We start from the raw sequence: 20,662 nt of genomic DNA, 5'->3' as shown, positions 1-20,662 counted from the left end.
TTATATGTATGTATATAATAAAATGATTGGATGTCACTGATATTTTAATTTTTACTAATAACTAGTTCAGACTAATTAAAACAGAATTGCACTTTCCTTGTGCATTATTTCATTATTGGTATAACAAGCAAATGTAAACTTATTGATATTTTTATAATTTTACTCAATAATATTAATTATATTAAATAGCAACAAAAAACTTTTTTATTTAATGTATTAGTGGAATTTAAGGAAAAGTTCATAATTTTACAAATTAAAAAAAGTGGTTTAAATGCATAAATATAAAATATATCAGTTCTACAAACACCAAATCTAAGCAGTTCAGTATCACACTCCACAATATCATGAACATCAACATTTTAAATTTGGTAACAAGTGTCTAATGGTGTTTTAAGTTGAGTAATTCGATGGCCTTAGTGCATTTTTAACACCTTTTTATGTACTAGTTTTGCCACTTTTGCATTACTATGCATGTGCTTATTGCTTATATATTGTCAGTTTTGTATATGTAACGACGAACTGGAAATGTTCAAGTTATATGAATAAACTTTCTGTTCTGTTCTGTTCCAAATATAAAACTATCAATTAAGTCAAACCAATCTATTCATTAATAATATTTAATACAGTGATAAACTATTTAAAAACGTTTTTTTTGCATAATAATGTGCTTATCTCATCTTATCCCCCTGTCACCTAATCTCATCAATGCTGATTAAAGGGCCTGTATATTGCACCCATAATCTAGCTATTATCTTGTGTGCTACACTTGCTAATCTAATCAATGCTTGTTTATTGCACCCTAAGTGCCTAATATCTTGTATAATGGTAGGTGTGGTTGTTTTTTAATATTAGCCAAATGATGAAAATGCTGTCACATTTTTTGGCTACAAATTAAATTAATTTTTAAATTGGAAGGTAAATGGTATTAGTAAAGATCTATGACACACTGATAGTTAGTTATCAAAATTATTTCTGAGAACTACAATTCAATACTGGCTGTAATAAATTATAATTTAAATGTCATATAAACAAGGTGTTCGTTTACTCAATTGATTAATACAATAGTTATAATTGTTTAATTTGTAACATACTATTCCACTTACAATGACCATCAAAGAACATCAAAGGTGTGCTTTTACTCAATTGATTAATACAATAGTTATAATTATTTTAATTTGTAACATACTATTCCATTTAAAATGACCTTCAAAGAACATCAAAGCTTTGATTTTACTCAATGTTTCAATGAGCTTAATTAATGCAAGAACAATTTAAGGCACTTATAAAATCAAGTATTATTAGATCTATTTAATTGTTAAATTTGTTAGAGGCTTCCCTAAACAACCATATAAAATAATTAATTAATATTTTAATTAGTCAGGACTCAACTAACATCATTTTTTTCACATAAAATGCACTCAATTAATATACTAATACTTTATTTTCACTTTATTACAAATAACTACTGCTAATATACATTTATATATTATGCAGACGTTTCACCCCCATTTTGGGGGTGAAACGTCTGGGGAGGAAACTTCTGGGGAGGAAACGTCTTGGGGGAGAAACGTCTGCCACCCAAAAAATGTTAAGGGTCTGCAAAAAAATTAGGGTCGGTCGGGTCAGTGAAAACTTTCATAAAGTTGTGTAGGCCTTACAGACAAAGCCAATACAATTTTTATAACACAATGTTTAAGTTTTGGTTTCTTATTAATCACACAAACATTTAAAAAAAAAATGTCGCTTTTGCATTATGTCTACAAAGTTTAAGAACAGTCCTATAGCTTTCTTTTCATAAAAAGAAAATTTGTTCTCGACACACGTACACAAGTAAACATTTACAATTATGAAAGTATATAAAATTTGCAAATTTTCCAGGTTACAAAATTAAAAATAGTTTAACATACACAGAAAATACTTCTAAATATTAAAGACAATATCATTTCGTTACATGCCCATAAAGTTTCATAGAAAACATTTTCTGAGACTATCTAGCAGACCTCTACAAACTTTACGTCATGAGTATCTAAAGTGATACAAAGGTTACAAAATATCACAACAAGGGAAAAGCCTATTTCAACAATCAGGTAACATATAATATATAGCCACAGATGTGTGGCTTTCACGGAAACAATGTGTGCTAGCTATATTTTAATGTTCCAAAAATATGTTCACATATGAGAACGATTTCTCCAAACTGTGCACGACTAGAACGTTACGGTATTTGCGAGACAGAAGAACACATAATCGTGACATGTGATCAAACTATAAATGAATATGTCTAGTCCATAATATCACTTTATAACAAGTTGCTGTCTGAATCTTGCACAACAGCCTCGGGGAGCGTTTCATTCTGGCCTGTAGTCTGATCGGACATTTTTTTCTGAAAAGATACACAAACACCACAGGTTAATAAATAACTGAATAACTTTATCAATCTGCAAGTCTTTTTTTTAATGGAAGAGCAAAAACGCATGTTATTCTGCGCACAAGTTAGATAAAATAAACGATTTTGATATTTTATTTTTAATTATGTTATATTAGAAAAGATTGTGTATAGCTGTTTTAAAAATAGCTTTAAAGTGATGTATTATTTTACCACACACATTATACTGTAATCTGCTTATACTTATTGCGACAATTCTTAGGGATGGCCTTAAAAACAAAAAAGAAATAAACATTAGCTTAATTGTCATGGTCTAAGAAACACACAATAAATCATGTGTTGGAATTATTCATGTTTTCGAAGCGTAACATTCCATATATGGCAGTGTTACTACAACAGCAGACGACAACACAAAATCGTGATATCTGATTTTTACTTAATATATATGAAATTCGATGGTCGGATATTATTGGTGTTAAGAAAATATGGTATTTTTGCTAATTGATTGTTATTCACACTTTTTACTTGTTTAAAGAGCATTATTTTTCACAAATCTTCAATCGTTCCAATCGAGTAAACATTCATTTGCATATCGCCACGATCATACATGCGTAGAAACAAATCCCGGTACCGGCCACGTGACGAAAACAACATCCGCGAATCTAGGTTAGTTGTGAATTTAGGTGAGTCGACGAGACGTTGTAACTTACAACGCAGAAGGATTAACAAGAAAGGAAGCAACGGTATTTACATATTTATTTATTTATTTCACTTTGTTCAGTTCTAAATCCATGAACATTAAATAATCATATAGCAGTTTCGTACTTTTAAATATGCATCACATTAGTTAGGTAATTATGTTAGCTTTCTTTACTATAAAGGATGTTGATTTACAAAACCTGTTTATAACCCTATCATCCACCACGAACGTGTTTTTTTTGTTGTTTCAATCATGTTTATGTCTTTATATTGTGAACAGTCCATTTCATCTTATATAAACCCTCGTTGAAACGTATTGTAAAGGTGAGCGTTAATGCTTTATTTTCTTGTTAACAGTTAATGCAATAAAATGTACCTGATTTATCCAGTTTTCATGCAGACGATTTTCTAAAAATAGGAAAACTGGTTTTCATCATATATCTATCACATATTAATACGTATACAAAGAGCTGAATCGATCATGTTATGTAAATAAAAATTGTATGTATGCAATTTTATGAATGTACACGATGTGTGCCTTATTAAACAAAATCGACGAAAATTCAGTACTTAGCTTAATCGGTAAAAAGTAATAAGAGTGCAAATTCTCGCCCAGCCTATGTTCAGAAGGATCGATAATTCTATGAATACAAACGGTTTTCGGAAATTGCGATTTGGCTCTACGTAATAAACCACGCTTATGTTAGTCGTGCAAGATATCAACTAAGAAATATCGATGTCGCAGTTAGCGTTACATTGAGCGTAATATATGTGACAGTGCTGGATTTTAAGGTTTAGATACTTTGTTAGTCTTGTTGGATTTGTCCCCCTTGATCCCAAATATTGTACATATTCCTGTCAAATGTAAACCCATTTTTTTATTGGTTATTTGATTTGCCTCCAAAATGCTGCAATCTGATTGGATTGAGCATGGTCAATGTTTGATGGTCATTGTTTATGATAAGTTCTGAATTGCTGGAAGTCTTATCTGATATTTTATTCTTGTTTTAATAATTATTGGATCATGGAATTAATAGACAGGTTAGTGGTTCACACATTGCATTTATTGATACACTGATTTCATAAAGTTTTTACTAATTTATATTTAAAGATTTCCATTCTGTCTGTAAAAAGCTTGGCCTCAAAATGTTTTGCTTCCGATGGTGGACATATTAGATGTGTTTATATCGTAAACTATATTTTGCTAATTCTCTCAAATGATGTGAATCATATCAATATTTGTTGGGTTTGGATTTATTCAGTGTGCTACCTAGAATGCTATAATGAGTGTAAATATATGATAACCGTGGACATAAGGATGCAAACCGGCAATGAACATTGTGAGTAGAAGGTATTTGTGTTTGAACTATTTCTAGCAATAATTTGACTTATGGACTTTGTATAGCAACACAGGGCCACAACAAATTGATGATTTGTTCTACGGATTTTTGCTTTCCAAAAATGGAGCAAGCGAGCGAAATAAAAATAAATTTATTTTTATCCTATTTTTGTTAAATCACAGGCGAGCGAAAGGCGAAAAATAAAAAACACATTATGTATTGTCAATGTAAATTGATATGTTTTGCCAAACAAATGCATGATATCTGCAAAATACCAGTACAAGATCATTTAGAAGTAATAATTGAGTTTAAGCCCTTATCAAATGTTTGTAAAAATAAATAACAACAGTCTCTAATAGCTGTTCTGCTTACTCACACCAGGTAGTTATTACTTAAATTTAACATTGTACATTTAGGTTTCATAATCAAAGTTATATAAGAAGCTTAGTTTTCTGCCAATGATGGTTAAATAACATGACAAATAAATAATACAATAAATATCAAGCATAAGCAGTGATTTTTCTTCGCGTCATATTTTACAGCATGTGCCTTTTTGATAGGGGATAACGTGCGATAAACCATGAAATCGAGAATATTGAATCATTATTATTATTATAGATAACAGTATACCAATTGTTAATTAGTGCATGTTTAACTGCTTTCTAAAACGTATATTATAAAGTGCTTGGGCATTAAACTGCTGTATGATAAACTCAATAAACCAATTGAGTTTATTAAAAAAAAAATTGACTTATTTTTTTGAAATTTTGGCGAGACTTTTTAAAGAAAAAAAGTTACTTTTTGAGAAACAGCTTTATTACAATTTTCAATTTGGACACAGCCTATACGAGTCTGTAATTTGTGGCAAAAACACTGATACGAAATATCTCGAATTTGTATTAATTCTAAATATCATAGGTTATGGTATTATACAATACTAAATGCATTACTTTCGTTATTTTAGCACTGTTAAAATTAGAAATGAGAAGTTTAAGTTTTGTAAAGTAAAAAAAAAAACATAACTTCCTAATGAAAGAAAAATAAGAAATGGGTAGTTAAAGTATTGTATTTTAATATAAAAAAAAGTCAATCAAATGCCAGTAAAGTTGTTTAGGTCCAGAAAGTTTCTTCACTTTCTTACTTATGTTAAATTTATGTTTTAGGGGCATAATGTACACCTTGCACTTAGCCATCAACAATTTGAACTAGTAGATAGGTGGCTCGTACAATTTATATTATACTCGACATTTTTTTCGTCCAGTTCAACACTCCTTTGCATGTTAATTTTTAATATTTTAATTTAATCAATACCAACAAGTTTATTTGCAGATTTTTACCAATCGAACGCATACTGGCGACATTTGACATCCTGATGTAGATCCGGTTGAAATTATAAAATAACTCAAATCATCTTTGATGCAATGACTCATTGCCACGGGGGAAAATTAACATTTCTATTTGTGGTTTTTGCCGACATGACAAGACAGACGAACGCTGCAATTTTATCCATAAACCAATCTAATAACGCAAAGTGAAATAACACTCTAGGCCTATGTCGTAAAATACGTAGGCTAAATAAAACTAAATCATTTAATAAATAGGTGCGCAGCAAATTATTTGCTGCGGGCGCAAAATAAAAATAAAAATATTTTTATTCAGTTTTAAGATTTTTAGGTGCGGCGAATCCATCGAACATTTAATCAATTTGTTGTGGCCTCTAAGCTATATATAGCTTTATATAGACGCAATACCGGATCTCGCTTAAATGAGCATAACTTAGTTTATGTTGCATTGTAGATCAGTTTATATTGCTGCTTTCTTCATTTGTATACTACTGTATTCGTTAAATTCCTTCACATATTTTATATATGTAAGTGTGTACGTTTACGTACATTATCATCGTTACACAGATGCTCACTTTAATCATTTACAACCACTATTTACTGTTTGCTTCAAAGGTATATTATTTATAATTGAACTGTTTAACTGATTTTTTTTCTAGGTTTTTGTTTCATGTTATCATTTACACACCCAACATAACCTCACATATCATTTAAATGTTACCTAACATTTTATCCTCCTTTAGCATCGTCCTCTTTGCTTTTCTTTTTCCTAAACTCTCTTATCTCAACGTATTTTTGAAGCAGTTCTGTAGCAAACGACGTAATCAAATATTAATATCAGCCTCGCAATATGTCCGTATGATCAAATGCATTAAGGTATCATGTCAGCGTTTCTGGCTCACCTTGTCTTCATTGGAACATATCATTATGTTGTACCTTAAACAGAGACCAGAAAACGCTGTCATGATTGCATATCGACCACCAGCTACTTTTCCACTTCTCATACACGTATTATATGCATGCCAATTATGGCTAAGTGTTTGTAGTCTCTTTTCATTACAAAGTAATTTATACCAGTCTATAAATATATCACGAAGTATTAAACACCCATGTAAGCGTGTCTCGATAGGAAAAAACATGCATACTGATATTATCTTTCTCAAAACTGTCTTTAAATGTTTCCTGTCTGGTGTAACATGCTGCTGGATTAGGCTTTATTACGCTCGGGTGATATACATCCAAACCCAGGGCCTACTTTGTCGGAGACATCTTATAACACAAATGCAAACAATTCCTTATCCACTTCCGATGCCTCTGCAACACACCACTTAAGTTTTATTCATTATAATATTCAAAGTCTGATGCAAAAAATAGATGTTCTTTATACAGGGCTACTTGATTTTGATATAATTGGTTTTACTGAAACATGGTTAAATAGTTCTATTCCATCTACTGATCTCCTCTTCGAAGGCTTCCACCAGCCAATTCGCAAGGATCGCTCATTTGACTCTTATGGGGGCGTTGCTATATACGTTAATGAAAATATTGCTTTCAAACGAAGACACGATCTCGAATTGAATGACGTTGAGTCTTTATGGATTGAAGTGTTCCCCTCGAAACATAAATCCAATCTCTTTGGCGTGTTTTATAGACCGTCTCGTGCGGATAGATCGTATATGCATTCTATTGAAGATTCTATAGGACTAGTCAGAGAAACACAAATAAATGATATCATTATTACAGGTGAGTTTAATATAAATGCTATCGCCGAATTATCAGCACGAAAAATTAACTAATTATGTCTACAATATGACATACCGCAACTAATTCATGAGCCAACACACTATTCTGAACAAAACATCTTCCATTATTGACTTAATCTTTGTAAGTAATCCGAATACTGTAATACTTTCTGTAACGGGCGAACCCTTTTTAGACAAAACTATTAGGTACCACTGCCCTGTTTTTGTTACATTAAATTTATAAAACCTATACGTAAAACGTTTTATCGACATATCTGGCGTTACGACATTGGTGATTATTCCAAACTACGACAATTAATGAAAGTTACTGACTCAATCAAAAGCCTTAAGTAAGGAAAAGCATCCGGTCCTGATGGAATTGATAATCGTATCCTCAAAGAAGCAATGCATCAATTAAGCTACCCATTATGTGATCTTTTCAACTCTTGTCTTAATACTCACAAAATGCCTTCTTGTTGGAAAATTGCTAATGTGTGTCCGAGCTTCAAAAAAGGTGATCCAGCGGTAGCGTCTAATTATCGACCGATATCATTGCTAAATACTTTGAGAGGGTCTTTGAGAGAATATTACATAAACCCATTTTTTATTTTCTTCGAGATAATTAATTATTTGCGCACACTCAATCTGGCTTCTTGCCTGGTGATTCGACTGTTAATCAGCTTACATATATTTATAATACATTTTGCAGAGCACTAGACGATGGAATTGAGGTCAGAGTATTTTTTTATATATAAATAAAGCATTTGATAAAGTATGGCAAAAAGGTGTATTATACAAACTGCAACAAGCAGGCATTCGATGAAATATATTATCTTTCTTGTCTAATTATCTTTCTGATCGTAAACAAAAAGTAATCCTACCGGGAGCGCATTCAAGCCCTATTGAAATTCTCGCCGGTGTCCCCCAAGGCTCTATCCTAGGTCCACTTATGTTTCTTGTGTATATAAATGATATCATCGCTGATATACAAGCACACATATATTTGTTTGCTGACGATACCAGTCTGTTCATGGTCGTAAATTCGCCAAACGAAACTGCAGCCGTTTTGCAATCAGACGTTGATAAAATATCCAGTTGGGCTGACAAATGGTTGGTATGCTTTAACCCCTCAAAATCCAAATCAATGCTTATATCTAGAAAAAATAAATAAACCATCTCATTTACCATTGACCATGCATAACGTAAATATACTCACCGTTGATGTCCATAAACATCTAGGTGTTCTTTTATATCTCCAATTACTGCACTTGGCATGCGCATATATCATACATAAAAGAAAAGGCATGGACACGCGTTCATATAATGCGTCGATTGAAAACAATGCTTGATAGAAAAACTATCGAGAAAATATATTTTTCTTTTATAAGACCAATCCTTGAGTACTCAGACGCTGTATATGATAACTGTACGCAATATGAAAAAGATGATATAGAAAAATCCAAACCGAAGCCGCGCGAATAACATCATGATGAACACGTTTAGTCTCATTAGAAGAACTTTATAATGAGCTAGGCTGGGAAACTATCAGCCAATGAAGACGCAAACACAAATTAATATTAATGTATAAAATGAACCTTCGTAATGTACCAAACTATTTGCAATCCCTTTTACCCGCTACGTTTGGATCGTTTAGCAATTACTCATTAAGAAATTCGTCACATCTCCAAACTATTCAAGAGCGAACGTCACTGTATTCAAATTCGTTTTTACCATCCAACGTATGTGAATGGAATTTTACCATCCAACGTATGTGAATGGAATAATCTTCCCGATGACATCAAAACGCTGAACCGATCGATTCCTTCGAAAGACATATTAACATAGATCGACAGATTCCGAATCCCTTATTTTTATACGGCGAAAGACGCTCTAAATGTTACACACGCGCCTACGAACAAAGTGTAGCGCCTTAAAAGAACACCTTTTCGCAATATTGTTACATCCCCGCTATGTCTATGCGGACTTCATGAAACGACGTCACATTACTTTCTCGAATGCACTCGGTATGTACACATTCGCGGCGAACTTCTGAACTCAATATCCGTATATTCCGAACCCTGCATTTAAACTATTCTATATGGAGACAACACTTATGACTACTTAATCAATACTAAAATAACCGATGCAGTGCATACATTTATTATTAAAAGTAAGCGAATACCTTTAACATTGTTAAACTATTTAAAATCCAAATATGTCCGTCTAGCAACATGCAACTTTATTGTAGAGGCCAAGAACTAAACCCAAACTGCCACATAGCATTACATGGGCAAGCCTATATGAAAACTCCGATGAATAACCCTTTTCACACAGTAATTATAAACTCAACTAAATTTTTACTTTTTATTAAAGGACCTTATAACATAAAAACATAAAAAATGGTTCTGGCATATAATGTCTCGACTCCAAGCAGCAAGGGCCACCTGCGAACATGGCAAGCCCAAACTAACTGCAAATAACTAACTGCACAAATAAATTGTATATGAGTGCTGACTCCGGGTGACGGCCATCAGCACTCCCAACAAAATCATATATATTTTCCCCAAAAAATGTGCCAGGTAAAAAGCGTCCATCCGGCACTGATTGCCAAGGAACTGTTAACTTCAAGCGACTGTCGACGAACCCGAGGTGTCCGAACTGCCCCATCAGAAGTGGAGTCGTGACCGACCTGTATCCGACGTTTGGTACTCTGCGTCTACACGGCAAACTGAAAAACGCAACTCAAACCAGCAGAATATGTAATATCCTAAAACCAAATCTAGTACGGAAAACAATCAGTTTCCCCTTATGTTATTAAAATTAATGTGGACAGGCAAATAAAACTTAAAATAAATCTATATTTACCCTAAGCCTGACCAAATTTTTAAATATATAACGGACGCAGTAAAGTGTGACAGAACAACACTGTGTAAAAACAAACTACATGGGTTGGGTGGGAGGGGAGAAAATTTACAACCTTTTGTTTGTGTAGATAACAATGAGAAAGAAATTTTAAATCTGTAAAATTCGCTACTTCGGTTAAAAAACACCAACAATAAGAAAACTGAAAAACCAGCCCAGCAGTGGCCCAACAATAAACAGGTCTATTATTTAGTAATAGACCATATTATTGTAGAGGCCAAGAACTAAACCCAAACTGCCACATAGCATTACATGGGCAAGCCTATATGAAAACTCCGATGAATAACCCTTTTCACACAGTAATTATAAACTCAACTAAATTTTTACTTTTTATTAAAGGACCTTATAACATAAAAACATAAAAAATGGTTCTGGCATATAATGTCTCGACTCCAAGCAGCAAGGGCCACCTGCGAACATGGCAAGCCCAAACTAACTGCAAATAACTAACTGCACAAATAAATTGTATATGAGTGCTGACTCCGGGTGACGGCCATCAGCACTCCCAACAAAATCATATATATTTTCCCCAAAAAATGTGCCAGGTAAAAAGCGTCCATCCGGCACTGATTGCCATATGGCCACCCAACAACGCTGACCCAGCGGCCCAAATGCCCCAACCTCGAAACCAGCTGGGCCAGAGATGACGGGTGGCCACTGCCAAAGAACTTTGGCTGCAGGGCGGATGGACGCATGCTTGGAGTCGGAAGCAGTAAACTGTAAACACAAGGCAAAGATATGAATAAAAACTAGCAGCAAAAATGCATAAAACCCAGCAGAAAAAAAAAATGCATAAAAACTAGCAGCAAAAAATTGCATAAAAATTAGCAGCAAAAAACTTTCTTTTTTCTTTTTTCATACATATGAGTAAGAAAAATATGCATACAAACTAACTGCAAATATCTATTTTTGGACTCAATAGCAACACCAACATACATAATGTTTGGGATTTAAAATTGTAAGAACCCCCAAATTTGTGCATCTAGAACTTCAGTAATGGATTGGTGTATTATGCTTTATAAATTTTTCAAGCCCTGCAGACATATTAGAAAGAAAAATATCTGTACCCAGAGTTGACAAGTGGACTCCGTCCTTCTCAAACAAATGTTCCTCAAATTTTCCAAAGTCAGAGTTGGCCAAGTAATGCCCTCCACATGCCAAAGCCCTAGATGAACCATGACTATTAAGGCGCTTTCTTGCTTTGTCCATAGCAACTTTATTATCAGAATATCTCCAATTTGACCTTGGAAGCACTGCAGACCATACAATCTTAACACTTGGAAATATAGACAGTATAGTCCTGAATAGCTCGACAATCAATTTTCGAAGGTCCACCAGTGACCGACGACCAAGATCATTACCACCTAAATGTAACACAATATAGTCTGGAGAATTACCCACATTGGCAAGCGAAAGAAATTTTTTCTTTGATTCTGCAAGTGTTAACCCACTGTACCCTTGCCACCAGATGATGTTGGGTTCAAGGCAGAGGTTGGCCCCTTCAGGTCGTAATCTTGCTGCTATGAAGGCTTGCTTGATTATTGATGAACCCAGTATCCAGATGGTTTTCCCTAAATACAACTTGGTTTTTGTTAGTCACATGAATCTAACTATATGAACCATACCTTTTTAATGGGGGTTATTTATTAGGCTGGGCATGACAACAGGAACAGGACGAACATATGTTTGGTAGGCATTGGAAGCCCATCTGCCTGCCTGTTTAATGATCTCCACTGAATAGCCTAGTTGGGAAGCTGCAGTTGCTGCTCCAATTCTGAAGGAGTGGGATTTGTAAGACCCATAATTTAGACCCAAAAGAGAAACCGTTTTCTTAAGAATAGCAGAAAATTGGTAACGAGTAATTGGTTGTTTGTTAAAGTGCAAAAACAAGGGACCAGGCCCTTGAGGACGAACATGAAGATACTGGTTAAGACACACAACTGGGCAAAATTCACTGTTTGACCTAGTAATTTTGAGCGCTACCCCTTTGCCCAACTGATCAGTTTTTGAATGCCGGATTGAAATGATTACCCCATTGTGATCAAATTGTAAATCTTCTATTGCCAACACCGCTGCCTGTAAATACTATCACCTTTTTTAGGAACAGCTATTTCGCCCACTCTTAGAAAACCGAAAATCGCTAGCATAAAAGCTGCAGTGAACAGTTTTGCTTCGTAGACACTGGAACACACAATATTAAGTTTGCTTACTATCCCTTGCAGTAACGAGAGGGTAATTGGAAGCCTATTATCGTGTGTTTTCTTATCTTTTTGCATTCCTTCCACCATTTTTGAAACAATGAACTTTTTGGTAGGGTCAACAACATCAAGCAGCTTGCAATGAAAAGCTATAGAGCTTAAGTATGATTTTGCTGTTTTGTGGGATAGTTTCTGTAGGGATAGCCATGCTACAAATCGAACCACCTGTTCAACTGTAGGCGGCCAGGCATCTGACAAGCCGTATTGCCTTTTAAACTCAGAGAATCTCTCTAACCCAACGATGTATGCCTTTTTTTGTATTAGCAGCAAGGGAATTGTCTAGCAATCTATTAGCCTCTTGTTGCAGATCATCAGTAAAAACTCCGGCGGGACTGATTCTGGACTCGCTTGTGCCTCTGGTGCTAACTGTTGTAACCTGTGAAACTGTTTACGAGAAATTGCATCAGCAATGTAATTGGACTTTGATGAAATATGTACTGCTTTAAACACCACCGAGTATTTCATAACTAACAACACAAATGTTCTAACCAGAAACATCAAACGTTTCGACTTGGAAGACTGTTTGTTGATCACTTCTACCAAACCTAAATTATCAATATGAAACTTAATCTTCCTGTCCCTCAAAAAGACCCCCCAGAGCCATATTGCCAACAAAACAGGGACCATCTCTAAAAATGTTATATCTGATAAAATAGGTTGGCCTTGCCATTGAACAGGCCATGGGCAATAGGCCCAATTACCTCCAAAATAACAACCACAGCCAAGAGTAGCACCACCTGCACTATCAGTGTAAAGATGAATGACAGAGTTATCCAACCATACTTTATTTGGAATATGTACAACGCCATTAAAATCTTCAATAAATTGAATCCACATCAGGATGTCTTCTCTCATTTCACCATTAACTCTTATCTTATAATAGGACTTTTTTAAGCCACACATAGCATCATAAAATCGGCGCAAGAATGTCCTACTTGCTCTTACTGCTTGACTACAAAAACTCAACTTCCCAGTCAAAGACTGCATTTCTTTTAATGTAAGTCTCTTTTTTACTAGACAATTTTGCAAAAGCTTCAAAAGTTCTTCCACTTTTTTAGCAGGTACTCTAACAGTCATTTGCACAGTATCTAATTCCAGGCCTAAAAATGTCAGTACTGTTGTTGGGCCGACCGACTTTTCCACCGCAACTGGGACTCCCATTTCGGTGCATACTTCCTCGAAAGTAGAAACTAGCATGTTACAATTATTTGACCCAGCTGCACTTCCAAAAATAAAGTCGTCCAAATAATGATCTAAAGTTTGAATCCCAGTTTTGAAACTTACTAGCCAATGTATAAAAGTGGAGAATGATTCGAATAAAGCCGGAGCAATAGATAAACCCATTGGTAAGCATTTGTCAATATAATACTGGTTGTTGAACTGAAGCCCCATCAAGTGAAAGTCCCCTGGGTAAATAGGCATTAAACGAAAAGCCGATTTAATATCTCTTTTTGCCATCATTGCTGACGTACCTAAACTAAATAACATGTCAGCCACTTTGTCAAATGATGTATATTTAACAGAAATGTCTTCCACACTAAAACCATCATTGACACTTGACCCATTGGGATACGACAGGTGTGTAATTAACCGCCAACCCCCGTCTGGCTTCTCTAAAATGCCTAATGGACTTACTTTTAAATTGGAAATTGGTGGGACTTTGAAAGGACCTGAAATTCTACCTAAGGAAATCTCTTTGTCAAGTTTCTTTTGGACTTCTGAAAAATGCACTTTTGTTGAAACCAAATTATTCGCTGAAGAACCTAGATGTGAACCCTTATAACCCAGCTTAAAACCTTGCTTAAAGCCATTACTGAGCACAGAAGACTTCTTGATTTGGATATAACTGAAGATATTTAGAAATCGTAACAACATTGATTGGCGACTTGCCAAGAGACCAAACTGAGGTATTAGTATCTGCTAAACGGGCCCCGGAGCCCCTGAATTGGGCCTCTAGGTCGGAACGTGTAAGCTCTAGGCCTGTACGAGGTCTGGGTGACAGCCCCCCTGACAGACCCTCCTCCCAAGGAACTGGTGTTGCGAGGCTTGAGATGACATACCCTGGAAGGATGGTCGGAACCACAAATCATACAAGCATGTTTGTAATTGCAAACTGACCGTAAGCATCTGGTATAATTGAAATCATAACATTTTCTTACAAAATTCCCTGTATCATGAACTGGCTGCCTTGGAGGCCCCATACACAACAGCCAAAGCTCCATATCAATCATTGCCCACGAATTCGCTGGGTTATTACCCATTCTCAACCTAAACTGTTGATCATAAGATCTCCAACCCTCAGTGTGTCTTGCTGCCCCCAGCCTTATAGTGTGCATATACTTTAAGAGATCTTGCATTTTAACCGGATGAGCACTTAAATAAATGCTTGAGAAAATGAGGAATGCGTCAGTCCATTTAGCTATATCCACAATGCTTTGTTTCATGTTGGGCTTGACCACTAATTCACCCGCATTATTCAAAACCAAATGTTTTCCTAAATCTTCAGGAACTACCGGGGCCTCCAACAAACATGCCAGATCTACATATTGGCCTGATATTATTTTGTCTTTAATTGACTGAGGAACATGATCACCTAAAACAGACTGAAAACTAGGAATCATGCCTGGTAAAAAAATATCCTCACTAAAACCATTACCCGATTGAACAGCCGGATCTGGCTGGCTTGCTGCAGGCTGCATATGGTCGCCCAGTTGTTGACTGAGAGGCAGCTGGCCGGGTTGATGGCCGGACTGTTGGTTTGAAGACCATTGGCCGAGTCGATGGCTGGGGGTGAGAGGCAGCTGGACAGGCTGTTGGTTGGGAGGCAGCTGGACAGGCTGTTGGTTGGGAGGCAGCTGATCGGGCATTTGGGTGGAAGGCAGCTGACGGGGTTGTTGGCTGGTGCCAGGTAGGTTTTGGCTGGGATGCTGGTGTAGTTTGACCGACGGACGGCGCCTTTTCCGGTTTCGCGTTTCCATGTGTGCAATAAAATAAACAATAAAGATAATAAGTAAATACCGAAAAAAGCCATATTTGGCTTATAGCTAACCCACTATGATAATTAACAAACCTTTTAGAGATTTATTGCATATGAACTAAAACGTGACTCAACAAACTGTCTTGGTAATTATAAATAAATGCGCCATAAGACCACCTCTTAACTGCAGTAAGTACCGACTATTGCCGCATTGCCACAATTAATTTCCTTTTACTATTGCTACATAAAAACCAACAGTCATTTAAAGTGTTTATGATAAACCTGAACATAGTGCCCGCCCTAATTGAATCTGAAGCAACCCACTCTCCAGAAATTGAATAATAACGCTAAATATATTTTGACATTTTTGTGCTGACCAAAAGTAATATGTTTGTTTAACACGCCACGGGAATTCCTTTATTTCGATTGAAATTTACCCTCTTACTGCCAGTGAGATATTAGCCTATTTTCAGAAAATAAGTATAACATGGTTATTTCACTGAATACACGAATGCATATCAACTACGTTTTCTCATAAAGCTTGAAATTGTTTTTGCTCTTACTACAATTGCTTAGATCAGACGCCATGTGACCGATCCACTTTTTCCCCACCACTGTACAGAAATCCGTAAACTACAGCCCGTAAACTCAGCATCCATCATAAATATCACAAGAATTGCTAAGAAACACCTTTTAACTACCGGCGTCTAACTTTATTTTACATATTTAATAAACGTTTACTAGAATAGATTAGAAATAATTAAAGGAGAAAATTTACAACCTTTTGTTTGTGTAGATAACAATGAGAAAGAAATTTTAAATCTGTAAAATTCGCTACTTCGGTTAAAAAACACCAACAATAAGAAAACTGAAAAACCAGCCCAGCAGTGGCCCAACAATAAACAGGTCTATTATTTAGTAATAGACCATAGTATTTGTATAGGGAGAAGAACAAAATAAGACATCGTCTTTCGTTCTTATCCTATTCAAGCATGTACTTATAATAAATGTTGTGTGATATTCTTTGTAAAACAATGTGCATTGTTTGAAATAAATATGTTAAAACTAATCATTTACAGGCAACTAACTGGTACACAGTGTGATTGTTGGTGTGATGTATAGAGATTGCTGGTGCCAATGAGTAGAGTGCATTTAGACCCTCAGTTTGGTGAGTTAATAAATGTTGTAACCTGTGATTGTTATATATGTTGTATCCTGTGATTGTTATATTTTTGTAACCTGTAATTGCATAACTCATGTACATGTAAGTAAACATGCATTTCCTGAAGTAATTGTGTATATAATATATGTGTCATATAGTTAAGGTGCCACATCACACAAAGGTATATTTGACATATATTGATATGATATAAATAAGAGATGTATATTATGAAGTATATAAGTATAAGGTATTTGTATACATGTATCAATTATGTATATTACATGATTGTAAGTATTGTTTATATTGTATGTATTTTCAGGATGCGTGCTTATTGTCAACAGTATTAAAGAGTAACAGAAATTGGTAACCGTGTTGCTCAATAAATCACTAAAGACTTACCAAGAACCCACCCCGACCGAGAGGATTACTTTCCTGACTTATTAAAGGGACATATTAGAGTAAACGGTGACAAATGGCGCCCAACGTATTTGAATGATGATTTTGGGTTTCAGTGACCAGCAAAATATGAACTGTGACCAGTGAAACAATGGATTATTGTCAAAATGCTCAATTTGGACGGCAGTGAAGTTTTAACCTATAACAGCGACTGCATAAACAGTGAATTTTGAAGTTATATGCAGTACAGTAAAATTGACAACTGGATTATATTTACAAGAGTAAACTTTTTCTAATGGATTATAGTACATGATTGTACATACAGTGGGATTTTAAATTGTAAAAGTGCTTGACACAGTGATTTTTCAAAAGTGAACATCCATCTGATCATGGATATACACGTATATGAAAAGTTTCCAACTTTTCATTTCGTCAGCAGGAGAGGAGTCGTTTAATTCGTCAGACGGAGAGAGGAGTCGTTTAACCAATGAAGAAACCACGGTCGGTTGTTCCCATTTAAATGTGATCCGAACAGTAACTTTACATTGAGTCTGTCGGAATTAATAGTGGTTCATCAAGAACAGTGAATTGTGATTAGATCTGTGTGTATCTAGTGATTTTAGAACCTTAAACAAGGATCTAAATAGACATTACAGAAACATTTGGAGACATTTGGTTGTCTGATAGTGGCACAGTAAGACATTTTGCAGTTTTATACAGTTTTAACTGGTCAACTGAGGGTGAGTGAACAAATTTCTGTACAAAAAGTGCAGTTAAGCCTTAAGTAATTAATTCTGTGTTGCCTTTTCAACACTTTTCCATATTATAGCTAGCACAATAGATTTTTGTGCATTCAGCATAACTGCAGTTTTGTATACAATGTCATAAGTATGCCTTATTGTCAGAGTGTAAGATATTTCACTTTGCACAGTTAATATCTCAGTCTTTTCTCTCCATCTATTTATCTTCTTATGCTGATCTTTATTTCTAATCAGTATCTCTCATAACAAACAGTCTAACTAATATCTCTATATTTATTTGAAACTGCCATTTTGAGACATTTTGGGGATTATTTAAATTATGTTTATTAAATTTCAACTTTGTGAGACAAGTGTACTCAATTTTGACCCCAGGTTATTTGTGTATAAAGTGTCCCAATATATAAATTGGCCAAATCTTGTTGTTTTGATATTGAGTTGATCTTTCAAGGGTCAGTGTTTTCTTTCACCTTGTGCAGAATATATCTAGGTCAATAAACCTGTTTATGGTGTAAAGGTGTGTTGTGTTCATTGCTATACTGGTTTGGTCATGTAATTAATTTTACCTGTAATATTTAAATTTACCTGAGGTGATTCCCATTTTCATTTGCTGATTGTTTGACATACCTGACAACTTGACAGTCATGTGACATGATTGCTTAGTTACATAGTATTCTAAAGATAGGTATAGTAAAAAGCAGCAGTGAACTGACTCTGTGAAAGGCTATTTGAAGTCAAAGAAATAATAAGTCTGTTACAATAAATATAATATAATAGATCAATTACTGGGTTGTATATTCAATCAATGACTTGATATATCTAAGGGTATTTAATTAAAGATAAATTTTCTTTGTTATTAATCCTTTGGTATTTAAAGTTGATAGATTATTTGTTTTGATAAGCAAGCCAGTTTTTTGTTTCAAATAGATTTTTTGTAAGCAAATCTTGATTATTTAAAGTAAACGTTATTTATTATTAAATATAGGCTTTGATTGGTTAGAGTAAAGTAAATTTCTTTATAAAGAATTTGTATTACTTTGTTACTACATAAAGCAGTTGGTAAAAGTAAAATTTTGAAGAATCCTTATTTTGCATTTGAACATAATTATATTGTGTCCACGCGTGTGTATTTTGAAATGTAATTGATATGAGATACTTAGTAAATTTTGTGATTAAATTAAATTTGAGCTCAAATTGGTATACCGGTATACATAATAAATATTCATTATAGAAAGACATTGATTTTTCATTGTTGTTGAATACGTGTATTATGTCATATTTTGAACAAAGCAAATATTTGTATAACATGTGTTCATACGTCTGATTAATGCAATTTACTTGCATTAGTGTGCAACAGAGTGAAAAACATTTACTGCATTACTACCTACAGTGAATCTGGTATATTGACATATTGAAATTTGTGAAACTGATTATTGGTTTTGATACAGTTGAATGAACAATAGATTGAATGGATTAGTAATTGAATAGAATACTGCTTTGAAAACTAGCAAGGAACATGCAGAAGATACGAAAAGGAAGAAACTAGACAGAGGAGTTAAATTTAAAGGAGCCTCAGGAAGGACAGTACCTAGGAAAGAGACAGATTCTGGAGATGCAGAAAATACTGATAAAGAGAGCAGTGAGAAAACAGGAGACATCGAAGCAACCTAAACAGAAAGGAAAGAGGAAACCGAAACCGATTCCAAAAGAACCAACAAGAACATCTATAAGAGAAAGGAGGCCTCCGATCAAATATGAGGACTACGAAATGAACATGATGCTGACAGAAATGCATACTACGGATTACAGACTGAAAGCTTTAAATGTGCTTGTAATATTCTGGAGTGTTTGATGAATTGAATTTTGAAGTTGTGAAGAAAATTATAACTTCTGTGATGCAGTAAGATAAAGGAGCTGAAATGAATAATTAGTCAAGAATTTGTAATTCAAGGCTATACGCAAGGATTATTGAAAATAATAAGATGCATTGAAAGTGAATTAGGGTTGTCTACAATAGTTTTTGTTTAATTTTATTCGGCGTAGCTGTCTAAGCCAGCTTTTCACCTAACCTGACCTTTGTAAGTGTCCTTTAAAATTCAAATAAAATTTCCCGCGGCTAGACACGAATGAATACACTTCATTTATTTCATCGGCTGATTCGAGCATTATCCCCCAGAACATTGGAAACATGATCGCGTCTTTGTAGTATAGCATGTAACACTGTTCACTGTTTTACTGCGTGTTCAGCATGAAACAATTTTATCTCTAATGAAAAAGTTTGATGGATATAACAGTTTTACACTCAACTCTTGACATCAATACAGTTTGTGTGAGCCCCTTGATATTCAGAGGATTGTCAGCGCCAGAGCATTTGTACTTAAAGGCTATGTTCTCATATTTAGTAATTACTTCCATATTGCTGTCTGTGTACTAGTATATTTAAGTACATAAGAGTATCGTTTTTCCCTATCCTGATATTCGTTTTGGCCAAACCATTTTTAATTGTTTTCGAAATTGAACATTTAACATGTAAAAGTATCAAGTTTTAAACAAGCCGTCGTTCCAGCGTGACCTCACTCTAATGAATTGCTTTCAACCCGCAATGTATCAGGGTCAGTTCGCGGCCAGTAAAATAATCGTTATATAATATAGACGCTATCGCGTGAATGTTAAATGAAG

The 20,662-nt window shown here is 34.6% G+C and overlaps 1 protein-coding gene and 1 long non-coding RNA gene across 2 annotated transcripts; one reads left to right on the top strand and one right to left on the bottom strand.

Annotated features, from left to right (window-relative positions):
• The first annotated feature begins 3,033 nt into the window (after nucleotides 1–3,033).
• On the top strand, nucleotides 3,034–17,287 carry LOC127852924 (uncharacterized). The gene is made up of 3 exons (XR_008036362.1): nucleotides 3,034–3,129; nucleotides 16,747–16,835; nucleotides 17,149–17,287. It is a non-coding gene; the product is annotated as an uncharacterized LOC127852924 (long non-coding RNA).
• On the bottom strand, nucleotides 9,861–16,437 carry LOC127852923 (cell division protein ZipA-like). The gene is made up of 2 exons (XM_052386958.1): nucleotides 15,347–16,437; nucleotides 9,861–12,613 (listed from the first exon to the last, which is right to left on the bottom strand). Exons 1-2 carry the CDS (start codon nucleotides 15,666–15,668, stop codon nucleotides 12,573–12,575), a joined length of 363 nt encoding a protein of 120 aa, XP_052242918.1. The 5' UTR covers nucleotides 15,669–16,437; the 3' UTR covers nucleotides 9,861–12,572.
• Nucleotides 17,288–20,662: the final 3,375 nt, after the last annotated feature.

This window comes from Dreissena polymorpha, chromosome 12, assembly GCF_020536995.1.
Source record: "Dreissena polymorpha isolate Duluth1 chromosome 12, UMN_Dpol_1.0, whole genome shotgun sequence".
NCBI lineage: Eukaryota > Metazoa > Mollusca > Bivalvia > Myida > Dreissenidae > Dreissena > Dreissena polymorpha.
This window is presented reverse-complemented; position numbering and strand designations above follow the sequence as displayed.

What these genes read in the sequence shown, in the direction of transcription:
- LOC127852923 (XM_052386958.1), bottom strand. Translation starts at nt 15,668, where the DNA reads ATGGAAACGCGAAACCGGAAAAGGCGCCGTCCGTCGGTCAAACTACAC. An exon ending in AGATCCGGCTGTTCAATCGG is followed by an intron (nt 12,614 to 15,346) that starts GTAATGGTTTTA and finishes TGTGTGTTCCAG; the next exon opens with TGTCTACGAAGCAAAACTGT.